The following is a 15,396-nucleotide window of genomic DNA, read 5'->3' as shown; positions in this document are numbered from 1 at the left end:
CTGCACAGTGGTAACAAGGCATGATGGTTCCATGTTCTCATTCTGTTTACGCCAAATTCTGACTCTAACATCTGAATGTCTCAACAGAAATCGAGACTCATCAGACCAGGCAACATTTTTCCAGTCTTCAACTGTTCAATTTTGGTGAGCTCTTGCAAATTGTAGCCTCCTTTTCCTATTTGTAGTGGAGATGAGTGGTACCCGGTGGAGTCTTCTGCTGTTGTAGCCCATCCGCCTCAAGGTTGTGCGTGTTGTGGCTTCACAAATGCTTTGCTGCATACCTCGGTTGTAACGAGTGGTTATTTCAGTCACTGTTGCCCTTCTATCAGCTCGAACCAGTCTGGCCATTCTCCTCTGACCTCTGGCATCAACAAGGCATTTCCGCCCACAGAACTGCCGCTCACTGGATGTTTTTTCTTTTTCGGACCATTCTCTGTAAACCCTAGAGATGGTTGTGCGTGAAAATCCCAGTAGATTAGCAGTTTCTGAAATACTCAGACCAGCCCTTCTGGCACCAACAATCATGCCACGTTCAAAGTCACTCAAATCACCTTTCTTCCCCATACTGATGCTCGGTTTGAACTGCAGGAGATTGTCTTGACCATGTCTACATGCCTAAATGCACTGAGTTGCCGCCATGTGATTGGCTGCTTAGAAATTAAGTGTTAACGAGCAGTTGGACAGGTGTACCTAATAAAGTGGCCGGTGAGTGTATATGTCTCTGATTGGCCATTGCGTTCACACGCTCAACATATATGTCTCTGATTGGCCATTGCGTTCACGCGCTCAACATATATGTCTCTGATTGGCCATTGCGTTCACGCGCTCAACATATATGTCTCTGATTGGCCATTGCCTTCAAGCGCTCAACATGTCTGTGATTGGCCATTGTGTTCACACGCTCAACATATATGTCTCTGATTGGCCATTGCGTTCACGCGCTCAACATATATGTCTCTGATTGGCCATTGCGTTCACGCACTCAACATATATGTCTCTGATTGGCCATTGTGTTCAAGCGCTCAACATGTCTGTGATTGGCCATTGTGTTCACACGCTCAACATATATGTCTCTGATTGGCCATTGTGTTCACGCGCTCAACATATATGTCTGTGATTGGCCATTGTGTTCAAGCGCTCAACATGTCTGTGATTGGCCATTGTGTTCACACGCTCAACATATATGTCTCTGATTGGCCATTGTGTTCACGCGCTCAACATATATGTCTGTGGTTGGCCATTGTGTTCAAGCGCTCAACATGTCTGTGATTGGCCATTGTGTTCACACGCTCAACATATATGTCTCTGATTGGCCATTGTGTTCACGCGCTCAACATATATGTCTCTGATTGGCCATTGTGTTCACGCGCTCAACATATATGTCTCTGATTGGCCATTGTGTTCAAGCGCTCAACATGTCTCTGATTGGCCATTGTGTTCACACACTCAACATATGTCTCTGATTGGCTATTGCGTTCACATAGTCAACATATATGACTGTGATTGGCCGTTGTGTTCAAGCGCTCAACATATATGTCTGTGATTGGCCATTGTGTTCAAGCGCTCAACATATATGTCTCTGATTCGCCATTGTGTTCACGCGCTCAACATATATGTCTCTGATTGGCCATTGCGTTCACGGGCTCAACATATATGTCTCTGATTGGCCATTGTGTTCACACGCTCAACATATATGTCTCTGATTGGCCATTGCGTTCAAGCGCTCAACATATATGTCTCTGATTGGCCATTGTGTTCACGCGCCCAACATATATGTCTCTGATTGGCCATTGTGTTCAAGCACTCAACATGTCTGTGATTGGCCATTGTGTTCAAGCGCTCAACATATATGTCTCTGATTGGCCATTGTGTTCACGCGCTCAACATATATGTCTCTGATTGGCCATTGCGTTCACGGGCTCAACATATATGTCTCTGATTGGCTATTGTGTTCACACGCTCAACATATATGTCTCTGATTGGCCATTGCGTTCACGGGCTCAACATACACTCACCGGCCACTTTATTAGGTACCCCATGCTAGTAACGGGTTGGACCCCCTTTTGCCTTCAGAACTGCCTCAATTCTTCGTGGCATAGATTCAACAAGGTGCTGGAAGCATTCCTCAGGGAGTTTGGTCCATATTGACATGATGGCATCACACAGTTGCCGCAGATTTGTCGGCTGCACATCCATGATGCGAATCTCCCGTTCCACCACATCCCAAAGATGCTCTATTGGGTTGAGATCTGGTGACTGTGGAGGCCATTTTAGTACAGTGAACTCATTGTCATGTTCAAGAAACCAATTTGAAATGATTAGAGCTTTGTGACATGGTGGAAGTAGCCATCAGAGGATGGGTACATGGTGGCCATAAAGGGATGGACATGGTCAGAAACAATGCTCAGGTAGGCCGTGGCATTTAAACGATGCCCAATTGGCACTAAGGGGCCTAAAGTGTGCCAGGAAAACATCCCCCACACCATTACACCACCACCACCAGCCTGCACAGTGGTAACAAGGCATGATGGTTCCATGTTCTCATTCTGTTTACGCCAAATTCTGACTCTAACATCTGAATGTCTCAACAGAAATCGAGACTCATCAGACCAGGCAACATTTTTCCAGTCTTCAACTGTTCAATTTTGGTGAGCTCTTGCAAATTGTAGCCTCTTTTTCCTATTTGTAGTGGAGATGAGTGGTACCCGGTGGAGTCTTCTGCTGTTGTAGCCCATCCGCCTCAAGGTTGTGCGTGTTGTGGCTTCACAAATGCTTTGCTGCATACCTCGGTTGTAACGAGTTGTTATTTCAGTCACTGTTGCCCTTCTATCAGCTCGAACCAGTCTGGCCATTCTCCTCTGACCTCTGGCATCAACAAGGCATTTCCGCCCACAGAACTGCCGCTCACTGGATGTTTTTTCTTTTTCGGACCATTCTCTGTAAACCCTAGAGATGGTTGTGCGTGAAAATCCCAGTAGATTAGCAGTTTCTGAAATACTCAGACCAGCCCTTCTGGCACCAACAATCATGCCACGTTCAAAGTCACTCAAATCAACTTTCTTCCCCATACTGATGCTCGGTTTGAACTGCAGGAGATTGTCTTGACCATGTCTACATGCCTAAATGCACTGAGTTGCCGCCATGTGATTGGCTGCTTAGAAGTTAAGTGTTAACGAGCAGTTGGACAGGTGTACCTAATAAAGTGGCCGGTGAGTGTATATGCCTGTGATTGGCCATTGTGTTCACGCGCTCAACATGTCTCTGATTAGCCATTGTGTTCACACGCTCAATATTAGGGCTGTCAAAATTGCTCAAAAATGACGTTCGAATATTCCCTCTAAAAAAAACACATATATTCGAACTATTCGAATATCTGGTTGCGCATTTTGTCAATGACGCGCATTACGTCAATAACAGGACAAATTAATACAAAGAGACACAACTACTTGTATAGGTAGTTTATTTAAGTTTAAACATGTTTGACAACGTATTAACTTACACAAAACCAAGTAAATCAACTAATGGCCAAGACCGCAGACCTTACTCTCGCTCGCACTCGCAGGCACTCTTTCTCTCTCTCTCTCTCTCGCCCTCACGCTCTCTGCGCATAACGGTTTAAATGAACAACAATAAACAAATGTTGAGTGCTGATCAAGAGTTTTGTGCAAGCAATGTAAGGTCGCGACTCTTGTCCTAAATATAGCAGGCTTCATTCGGTGATTGAAACAAATATTATTAACATTAATTGAAGTTTTACAGTATATAGAACCGACATTGAACGCTCCGAGCGAGCTGTGCTGTGGTAAACTCATGGGTAAACTGCTGCTAGCCTGCTACTATGGCTATTTCGAGGGCGTCTGGCCACGCCCCCTTGGCGGGCTCTGACGTGTCTGATGTAATGCTAGCTCATTGGCGCACACGTTGGAGGCGCCCGTGCCATTGGATGTGCAGTTGCCGCAGCACAGCCAATGAGTGAGCCAGACACTCACTGTGCTAGCTGTGCAGCTGGAAAATGCGTTTTACATTTTAAGCTTCAGAATTTTGCCTCTCGCATAGCAGACAGCCGCGCCTCTGCTACCGCACTTGTGTTTTTCCACATGATTCGAATATTAATTTTCACCTTCGAATTTCTGTTTTTTAAAACTATTCGAATATATATTCGAATTTAGAATATTCGTTGACAGCCCTACTCAATATATATGTCTCTGATTGGCCATTGTGTTCAAGCGCTCAACATATATGTCTCTGATTGGCTGTTGCTTTCACACGCTCAACATATATGTCTCTGATTGGCCATTGTGTTCAAGCGCTCAACATATGTCTCTGATTGGCCATTGTGTTCAACATATGTCTCTGATTGGCCATTGTGTTCACGTGCTCAACATATATGTCTGTGATTGGCCATTGCGTTCACGTACTCAACATATATGTCTCTGATTGGCCATTGTGTTCAAGCGCTCAACATATATGTCTCTGATTGGCCATTGTGTTCAAGCGTTCAACATATATGTCTCTGATTGGCCATTGTGTTCAAGCGCTCAAAAAATAAATATCTGATTGGCTGGAGCGTTTGAAAGCAGGCGTAAGCGCTCAGTGAAGACAACATGTTTTTGAAGCGTTGATCATTGTAGCCAATCAGAGACATATATGTTGAGTTCATGAATACGATGGCCAATCACAGACATATGTTGAGTTAATAAATTATATTTTATATATATTCACAGAAAACAGTTATTTGAACAATATTCACAATATTACTGTTTTTAATGTATTTTTTTATCAAATATATGCATCCTTGGTGAGCAGAAGAGACTTCTTTCAAAAACACACACAAAACATCTTACCAACCCCAAACTACTACTGTACAGGGTCTTTAAACTGCAGTAAATAAAAGTGAAGACACAGTGAATAATTATCTCTGTCAGTCTCTGTTTCGTTGTCCTCAGTGTGGGAACGCTCTGAAACGTAATCTGTGTGATTTGCAGGGTGACGCGGTGAAAGATCTCATGCAGCGTTTTCTGGGTGACCAGGCAGCAATGAAGAGACAGGTGCTCTCGGCCAACTCAGTGGAGCAGAACTCCCTGGGACTCAAGCGACTAATCGTGAGTAGCAGATCATGATTGTTCCTTCACATGCTCCTAATTTTTTAATAATTTCAGCCGAGACAGACACGTCACATTTTAAAACGAGGGCTAGAGGTGAGTGTTATTAATGGCGGTAGCGGAGCTCCAATTTGTGTTCTTGTTCACCCTTTTTTTGAGTTTTATGACTGTTCAAAATCTGCAGAAGGCTTGTGGCAATTTGCTCCGGACTGGAAATCTGGGTAAAAATCTGAGCTGAAATCTTGTACTGTAATGTATTGGTAAAGTGGCAGTGTTTCGTGATTTAAATATAGTACTATTGTAGTCACTCACCATATAGTTATTGAATTAAATCTTCTTACAATAAGCGATTGATAGATCAATATTTCCACCTCCAGCAACGACCAGAATATGACACAGTAATTCAAGAATAGAATCGAGATTCATATGTGAATTAACCCCTAATATTTACCTCCATGTACAGTAGTTTTAGTAGAACATTTTAGTGTGAACGCTGCCATCCGAACCCTGGTGCCACCAAACAAGTGGACCCACTGAAAAGATATATACAAACGAACTCTGGTGCAGTTCGAATGAATATGAACACAACACAGACCAAAGACATGTAAACAAACCAAAAATACCTGTTTTTCTCGTCATATTTCTGAAGAGACTTGTTTTAAAAGCATAACACATTTCAAATAAACACATTTCACTTTTGTATGTGTGTGTGTGTGTGTGTGTGTTTGTTTACGGTTTATGTGGACACAAATGTGTGTAATGACATGAATTTTACAATGTAAACATGAGAGACTTCATGTGTCCTCGTAAACCAAATGGCTTAAAAAACGTATCAAAATAATGCAGAAAGTTTTCTGTGATGGGAGAGTTACACATAAACCACATATAAGTGTGTGTGTGTGTGAGAGTGTGTGTGTTGTATCAGGCAGCATGAAGTGCCAGCTGTAGCCCTAGGGGCCCAAAATTACTGCCTCACTGATTTACCTCTGAACACAAGCATCAGACACATGCAGACAGGCCTGAGACGCACAGCCTTGCCTGCTGTGCCCACGTCCTTCACTGAATGACAAGGATACCCTGCGTGTGTGTGTGTGTGTTTCTCTAGCGTTAGCACTGAGGCAGCCTGTAGTGTGGAAGCATGAGCTCTAATCCCCAGATCCTGGACTTCACAGGCCAGATCAAGAAGAGAAACGTGTGTGAGGCTTACTGAGACACACACAGGATTAGTCCTCTGTATATAGTGAGACATTCACAGACACTGCATTGTATCATTCTTAAAGATCCTATGTGTTTTAAATACATTTATACATTTTGCTATTATCCAAAGTGACTAACATTGCATTCAAGGTATACCGTCATTATACTGCGAGAAAGACTTTCTTACTCTGTATTTTTGCCTTGATTTCCTGTATAAATATCTAACAATTCTTAAATCAAGAAACATTTACTTGAGAAAAAATAACATAAGTCTGAAAAAAAACCATCAAAATTAAGTGAATTTATTCTAAAAACAAGAAAAATGTCTGCCAATAGGATAAGAAAAAATAATCTTATTTTCCCTCTGAATTAAGTTTATTTTTCCTACCCCACCGACAGGTATCTTTTCTTGTTTTAAACATCACTTCATTTTAATACTTTTCAATTTACAAAGCTTAATATCTTAAATCATTTTGCTTCTCAAGTAAATGTATCTTGATTTAAGAATGTTTAGATATCTGTACAGAAAAACAAAACAAAAATGCTAAGTAAGAAAATCATTTTGCAGTGTAGTTCATGAACGTTGCCAAAGAGTAGTCACGAAGACGAAATAACAAAGAGAACAGTCTTTAATCCACATAATACGGAGAAACAGGCTTGCAACACTTCACAAACACAACGTTAAGACAGGACAAATTACCTCAAGAAACATGGGACTATACACACTAAACCAAACGAGGACTAATGATCTAATTAATTGATGACAGGTTAATGTAATGAATCCAAAAAAACATTTGGGAAAACTGGGTCAACTGAAAACGAGCAAACGGAAGGTGAACACCATTGTAAAAAAAAAAAAAAAAAAGAAGACAAAACAGAACCCTGACATCACTCCCCCTCCCGGAAGGCGCGCAACAAAAATAATCCAACTGGGGAAGTGAGGGAAGGTAACAGGCAGGTGTTCTGGGCCATGCCGGCAGGCTAGGAAGCCTCCAGGGTGACACTGGCGATACAGGAGCCAGGGAGGCGCCAGCAGTTCAGGGAGCCATGAAGGATCGGCCTCTGTGGCCTCCAGAGCAGACTCTGCACCGGGGCTCGTGAACTAGAGCGATCGCTGGACTGTGGTCGGGGGCTGGAGCTGAGGTGTGTGTGGCCCAAACACACATAACAGGAAAGGACCAGCTCTCCGATACAAACAGGGCAGACAGGAAGGGCAGATTCTGGAATTTCTCTCACTGGAACGGACTCAGGAATTTCTCTCACTGGAACGGACTTGGGAATTTCTCTCACTGGAACGGACTCGGGAATTTCTCTCACTGGAACGGACTCGGGAATTTCTCTCACTGGAACGGACTTGGGAATTTCTCTCACTGGACCGGACTCGGGAATTTCTCTCACTGGAATGGACTCGGGAATTTCTCTCACTGGAACGGACTCGGGAATTTCTCTCACTGGAACGGACTTGGGAATTTCTCTCACTGGACCGGACTCGGGAATTTCTCTCACTGGATCGGACTCGGGAATTTCTCTCACTGGAACGGACTCAGGAATTTCTCTCACTGGAACGGACTCAGGAATTTCTCTCACTGGATCGGACTTGGGAATTTCTCTCACTGGATCGGACTCAGGAATTTCTCTCACTGGAACGGACTCTGGAATTTCTCTCACATGATCGGACTCGGGAACTTCTCTCACTGATTCGGATTCAGGAATTTCTCTCACTGGATTGGACTCGGGAATATCTCTCACTGATTCGGATTCAGGAATTTCTCTCACTGGATTGGACTCGGGAATATCTCTCACTGGATCGAACTCTGGAATTTCTCTCACTGGAACGGACTCTGGAATTTCTCTCACTGGATCGGACTCTGGAATTTCTCTCACTGGAAAGGACTTAGGAATTTCTCTTACTGGAATGGACTCGGGAATTTCTCTCACTGGAAAGGACTTAGGAATTTCTCTCACTGGATTGGACTCCAGAATTTCTCTTACTGGAACGGACTCGGGAATTTCTCTCACTGGATCGGACTCCGGAATTTCTCTCACTGGAACGGACTCTGGAATTTCTCTCACTGGAACAGACTCGGGAATTTCTCTCACTGGAACAGGCTCGGGAATTTCTCTTACTGGAACGGACTCAGGACACAATGACCTATAGGTGGCCAGCACCCACTCTACAATGTCCCACAAAGGTCCCACAAATGACGGGCAGGCGTGCCCTCATCTGCCATTAAAACTGGAGTGGTAATATACCTTTAATGAGCGGTCGGGAAATGAAGTCAGGCATGCCAGTATTAGAACATCCCTCGTATGGTCCTTGAGGGCTCTGCCTTGCTGTTCTAATCAGAGCAATTGTACTGCTGGCACATCCATATTTGAGTCCTTGTTCTTTGGTCCTGTCTTCTGTCACAGAACATCGCCAAAGAGTAGTCACGAAGACGAAATAAAAAAGAAAACCGGCTTGCAACACTTCACCAACACGAAACACAACAAATTAACTTTTCTTACACAGAACAAGGCACACAACATATTTTTCCATAGTATTATACAGTGATAAAGGCTATGTTGATTAGCATTGAAGTTTAAATATACTGTATTATCATGAAAATCCAGAGAAGGCTTGAAGAACTCCGATAAACCATATATTGTTGTGGTCATGTGTATTAGTCATGTTTAATCAATCAAAGCGTTTCAATCTTGTGTTTATTCAGCTACAGCGATAGTATGATGCCCATAGGGATTTCCTGGAATGACGTGCGTTATCGTACTTGTTCTGCGGGGCATATCTGGCGTGTCTGCGCGAGAGCGCCCTCTGGCTTTCAGATGGAGCAGCATTTACTACTGATCAAAGGGCTGTACTGCACTGACAAGCTGCGCATAAAATAATCACAGCCTTTGCCAAATCGGGTGCATTTTAATTTCGATTAATCGTGCAGCCCTTAAAATGGTCTAAAACTGGGACTAGTGCAGAAGTACATACTAATCCAGATCTGTCATCCCCAGAGTAAAAACTGCTCAGACAGAGAGCAAAGTCTCACACAACATGTGCCGTTCATCTAAACCTGATAGAAAATCCCTCATTCTACAGAAGACCGATGCCTCAGCCACCCTCGTTTCCCAATGTCTGCTCTTTTCTCTCTTTTCTTCTGGTCTGGCTCTTGTCTTCTCCATACGGGGTTCCAGTGATTATTTTTGGCTCTTAATCTCGGCCTTATTTCTCGCGGCACCATCCTGACTTCCTTTCCAGCTGTTCATAATATTGTTATCTATCTTATTTTCTTGGCCACAAAGGGCTGAATCTCTCTCAGTGCAGCCCATAAGTGTTCAGTGAGTGTACAGAGTGAGAGAGTTGCAAAAGACAGCTTTAAAGGAATTGTTCACTTAAAAATGAAAATTCTGTCATAATTTATGTCATGAATTTCTTTCTTCTGCTGAACACAAAAGAAGATATTTTGAAGAATGTTTTGAAGAACAGTTTATGGACCCCATTGACTCAGTACATACTTTTTTGACATAGTATTTTCTTCTCTACTGTGGAAGTCAATGGAGTCCATCAACTGTTTGGTTACCGACATTCTTCAAAATATCTTCTTTTGTGTTTAGCAGAAGAAAGAAATTCATACAGGTTTGAAACAACTTGAGGATGGGTAAAGGATGACAGGTTGTTGGTTTTCATCTCCAAGGTTGTCATTTCAATTTTTGTATTTTTAACAGTGTCAGTATGAATATAAACAAATCTAGCATTCGCTTCTCTAGCATTCACAGAGAAAAAAAATTAAAACGGGTTTTCAGCTGTATCTATTGAAGAAACTAAGTATAGGCATAATTACCTACATTAAAATCTCACCACATCTTGTGTGATTTTTTTGAATTAGCAGGTGAAATATGACATTTTCAAGATAAAGACTGACTTTAAAATTGCTTGATTTTTAATAATGATTCCATAAATATCTGATGTTGTTTACATAAACATTTAAATGAGCCTCGTCCTTTTGTCAGACCATCGTACTGATGTTCTTTTACTGTCTCAAACTGTCAAAGACAGCAGAGAAAAGCAAGATCATGGTTTCTGAATGTCTGAAATGAGTAAGAATTTCATTAAAAGTATCCAAAGAAAGTCACTGACCTAATTTGCCTCATTATCTTTATTAACAGAAACTAAATGAATATGATTTTAACATGAATTACTGACTATACTGGATTGTTTAAAATATGCTAGAGCTGCGCGATTGAGGAAAAATTGAGAATCACTTTTTTTTTTTTTTTAAATGGAGATCACGAATCACCCACGATACTGAACAGACAACTAAACAAAATAACAAGTAATTTACAAATAGGTTCAAACGAAGTGTTAACTGCTGCAGTCTATTAAAGCAACACCAAGTAACTTTTCCTCTGCGGTCGCCCTACAGGTTGGAAGCGGAATTGTCCATTACCGCTGATGTAAATAATTTAGCCTAGCGCAGCCGACTGTCGCACGCACGCTCGCTGTTTATCAGCACCGGCTTTGGAATGAACGATGTCCACAGACAAGAGCTGTGTCCGAAACCGCTCACTCGTTCACTCATTCACTAATCCCTATATAGTGTATGGCATTTGAGTGCACTATATCTGCAAGGAGTGAACGAAATGAAGTGAGTGAATTCGGACACTGACGTTTACACTGTGCGTCGGAGAGTTGGAGCTGTCGCAGAAAAGGCTTCGTCACACGTACTGATAAAACTTCTTTTTATCTTATGTTACTTACTTTATAAAATAACATTAACAACAATCACAATCATAATGACTTTATTTTGTAATTGTATATACCTCCGTGCCAGCTTTGTAGTTTCATCGACTGAAATTGTAACTCTCACGCTCACAGATGACGTGGTCGTCGAGCGCCCTCAGGCGACCGTTATTATATTCGAATGAATACGCTTCCTACAGATGATAAACGGATATTTTTCAAATCATCCACCAAATAATCATCTCTCCCTTTACAGTTTAACGAGTTAACAACAATGCCATAAATTATCAAAACACATTAGTAAAACACATTAAATTGTGTTAATGCCTAAATAATATATTTTAATTAAAAAAACGATATACATATAATTTAATTTTACAATTCATCTATATTATATTGTCTCAATGTTTTAATATGTTCTATTCAAGTAATGATTAATAGAAAAATAAAACTAGCATGAAATAAATGTTAAAGCAGGAATAAGAAAGCTGTAATGTAATCTCTGGTTTAAACTTGCTCTCTCAGTTCTCTCCGCATTGGATTGTGGGAAATAGTGCTTCAGCAAGTGTACATCGAATGTACACTCGAATTCAGAGAGGATTGTGGGTAAAAGTAGTGAATGAATGTAGGGAATGATGTCGTTCACTCAGAATTCGGACACCACTACAAAATGGCCGACACCCGATATAGTGCACTATATAGTGGATAGGGAGCGATTTCAGACACAGCTAAGGTAGAGTATGTTGCATGATTTCATGAAAGTATGATGTATTGCGACATCAGAAACGAAGAAAAACAAAATAATGACTATTGTAACGCTTGACGTAAAGCAAGTCAAATTTGTAGTTTTCTTATGTCTCATTAGAACTACAGATACCCGATCTGGCAATCTCACATAGCGTAGATATATCAGATAAAGGACCGCAAAGCGGAGGCACAAGTGCCTTTCACCCTGTTACGACGTAATGAACCACTGAAACGATTTCGGAAACATTATTTTAAGGTAAAAAATCTTACTTAGTGTTGCTTTAAATAATTTTAAATGAATGATTCAATGACTCACTTGTAAAGAGTTTGCTTGTTTCATTACTGGATGAATCGGCGTTTTTTAAATAATCTCTTGAATGAATGTTTCATTGACATAACATTTTTTTAACACTCACTTGTCGCCACCTACTGGTGTAACAATGTAATGATACAATATTTCTGTGAATCTCTTGTGATCGTACTTGTCTAATGGTTTAATAGACGAAGCCAGAAGGTTGTCATTTGGGAACGAGATCGAGTGGATGTTTGAATCGAGTTTGCGATCATTTATCGATTAATTGTGTTACTAAGTTGCTGTTGCTTCAACTGGTTGGTTCATCAGTCCAAACAGGACTTTTGAATACATCTGCATGCCATTGAATGAGTCCATTATTCAGCCTGACATTGGCTCTGATGCTTGCCTGTTGGGTAATTGGTTCTTCCATTGCATTCAGATTAGCTTTGGCTTTCAGGGGAAGTAGAATATTTGGTTGATGGTTTGACACCATAGACCTTGTTACATCAACTTTTATTTTTTCATATTAGCAGATTTGTCTGAAACGCCTTTTCTCTCCGAGGTGACAATGCGACAACAGCATTATCTTTCTGTGCAGCGTGTAGAAAACGCTTGCAGGTTAGCATAGCTTTCAGTAATAACCTCTGGTCTCACAGTCTTTTTTTGGGGACGCAGGTTGTTTGAACTCATTGCTGAATTCTTTCTTCTTTACAGTACAACACTAAGTTTGTGATATTTTCTCCGTCTCTGATCTGCTTGCTTTCCTGCCAGACCCTTTGTTTGGGCAGGAAAGCTAACAAGGAAACGGATAATTGTTGTCAATGTCGGTGTTACTTGTTTTTCCAGAAATGAGGGAACTGTGTGGGTCAAAATCAGGAAACAGTGCTATTGTCTCTGTAACGAAATAATAAACAGAACTTACTGAACTTTGTCTCATAGATCCAGTTTTCATGAGAATAGCAGCCAATTCATCACTATGCTGCGTTCACACCGGACGCGAATAGCGCGTCAAATTCGCCCCTGCCGCGTCTAGTTATACGCTTGACCACTTTGTGTTAATTCGCTTGTCAATGGTGAAATTGACGCGCGTAAAAACAAAAGTTTGAAGCGAAATTTACGCGCGTCAGAGGCGAAATCCGGAGGCGGCCATCTTTTTAGATGTTTATCGAGCATTAGCATTAGCATTATTCGAGAGAGTCACCGCTCGTATATGCTCTGGAGAGCAGAAACAGCTGCGTAGGGGACATCGTCGCTGTACTCGGGTCCACCAGACCCTCCGGAGGGTTTCAGGAGTTTCACAATTTGCTCCAGGAGCTAGGTTTGGTGGACCTAACGGGGAGGACGCTGACGAGGACAGCGTAGGCCGTATAAGGCCTTGGCCTCGAGTGGTCTATGCCTGTCGAGCCCGCGCTCTACAGCCCGGTGAGGTTCACCCTCGCCCGCACCCACCTAATCTGTCATTTATTTTTGTTTTGATAATAAATGGAGCCAGCCTCCAAAAGTGAAACCTGTCCTGTGATTTTTTTAAAAAGTTTTTATACACTAAATTGTGTTTGTTGTCTTTACATTAGAATAATAATGTTTCATATAATCTAGAATAGATATGGAATAAATAGCATTCAATACAAAATGAGTATCTCTCATATATTGAAATCGAGTTTTTATGTGAAAGATTTGCTTTGCACACCAAGCATTTTTGTCATATTACAAAATAAATTATTGAGGCCAAACATAAAATAACATTATAAACTGTCACTTCACCACGTGACAGCAGCAAGCAGGCTCCTGATTGGTTAGTGCGGCGCGAATTGACGCAGAAGTTCAGATTTTTCAACTCGGGCGGCAGACGTGAATTCCCGTCAAACGCGAGAATGCACAAAAAGCACTACATAAAACATTCGCGCGTAACGCGCTTAACGCGCCAGACGCTCAATTCGCGCCATTCGCGCGAACGAGGCGTATTCGCGTCTACCGCGCCGCAGGAATTTTTTACGCTCGTAACGCATTTTTGCATTGACTTAACATTGAAATCACTCGCGCCTGACGCGCTATTCGCGTCCGGTGTGAACGCACCATTACACTGTATAGAATTAATGAAAAATGATTACGTATTTATTGAAATGATTTTCCATGCTTTCGTTGTCTATGTAGTTTTTTTATTTATTATTTATTGGAGTTTAAAAGGCATTTTTAATTCAATTTTGAATGGTGTATGATTCCCTGGTGAAAAGCCATTTTTTTACTCTGACCTTCTTTAACCCCCAAACTATTTTAGTTATACAGTTTCACATATTCTGTGTTTTTGTCCAATGACCAGTTAGTGGCGACAAGTGACTGTTTTTGTCATTGAATCATTCATTCAAGAGATTAGTTCAAAAACGCTGATTCATCCAGGAATGAAACAAGCAGACTCTTTATGAGTGAGTCATTGAACCATTCATTCAAAACTATAGCAGCAGTTTCATTCCTTTCATATGTTTACTTCCTAGTTTGAATTGTTGCCATGGAGCTTTTGTTTGTTCCTCACCTGTTCATTGTATTCATTTACTTATTTTTCCTTGGTTCATTATCGCTTCTTGTTTCGCTTACAGAGCTGTTATGTTTTTATTCCCATTTTGGATGAATCTTTGTAGCGCTTTTGGGTTAGTAACAATGATTAACGTATCCTTTTATGTGAATATTCTCTCCATAATTTTTATTGCATCAGTGAAAGTCTGACTGTAAAGCTGTAAAAGGTTTTGGAAATTACAATATGCCGTGGACGCAGAACTAGTTTCAATGAATGTCTTGCTTCAGAAGTGACTTTGGTGAAAGTGTTCAAAATACTGATATGGTTTCAGTGTGCACTCGTCTTAAACAAACCATTTTTTTTAGGTTTATTTTAGGGATAATCCACGGCTACGCTCCCCAATCGTTGCTAAAAAATATGATGTAGTGATTCAGTTTTATTAATAAAAAAATCCAGGGATCTAGCTGTGGATTAAACCGTTTTATTGCACACCTTCCAACCAATCAGAATCGAGTATTCAGACAGACCATGGTATAACATCTAAATAATTATCTTCTATTGCGTTTTAGCTACAGCATCATATATTGACATCCTTAAAGGTATAGTTCACTCAAAAGTATAAATGTGAAGTGTAATAAAAAGACCCAAATTTAAGTCATTACTCACTGAAAATATTTACTTCCACCTTAGTCCTTCTTTTCACGGTCATTAGAAAAGTATCAGTGTTTGATTCATTCATTAATTGTGAGCCTTTTGAGTCGGATTTCTCAATGAATTGGTGGATCCATCCAGTTCACAAAACAGATGGCAGTTAAAA

The 15,396-nt window shown here is 41.1% G+C and overlaps 1 protein-coding gene across 1 annotated transcript in view; it reads left to right on the top strand.

The window, feature by feature from the left end:
* trappc12 (trafficking protein particle complex subunit 12) overlaps positions 1 to 15,396 on the top strand; it is a 55,055-nt gene that overhangs the window by 5,454 nt on the left and 34,205 nt on the right. The window contains exon 3 of the mRNA XM_056255840.1: positions 4,986 to 5,102. Within this exon, the coding sequence (XP_056111815.1) occupies positions 4,986 to 5,102 (117 nt within the window). The remainder of the gene's footprint in view (positions 1 to 4,985; positions 5,103 to 15,396) is intronic.

This window comes from Rhinichthys klamathensis, unplaced genomic scaffold (genome assembly GCF_029890125.1).
Source record: "Rhinichthys klamathensis goyatoka isolate OS25496 unplaced genomic scaffold, OSU_Roscu_1.1 h1tg000123l_1, whole genome shotgun sequence".
NCBI lineage: Eukaryota > Metazoa > Chordata > Actinopteri > Cypriniformes > Leuciscidae > Rhinichthys > Rhinichthys klamathensis.
Note: the sequence above shows the minus strand (reverse complement) of the source record. Positions and strands in the feature narration are given on the sequence as shown.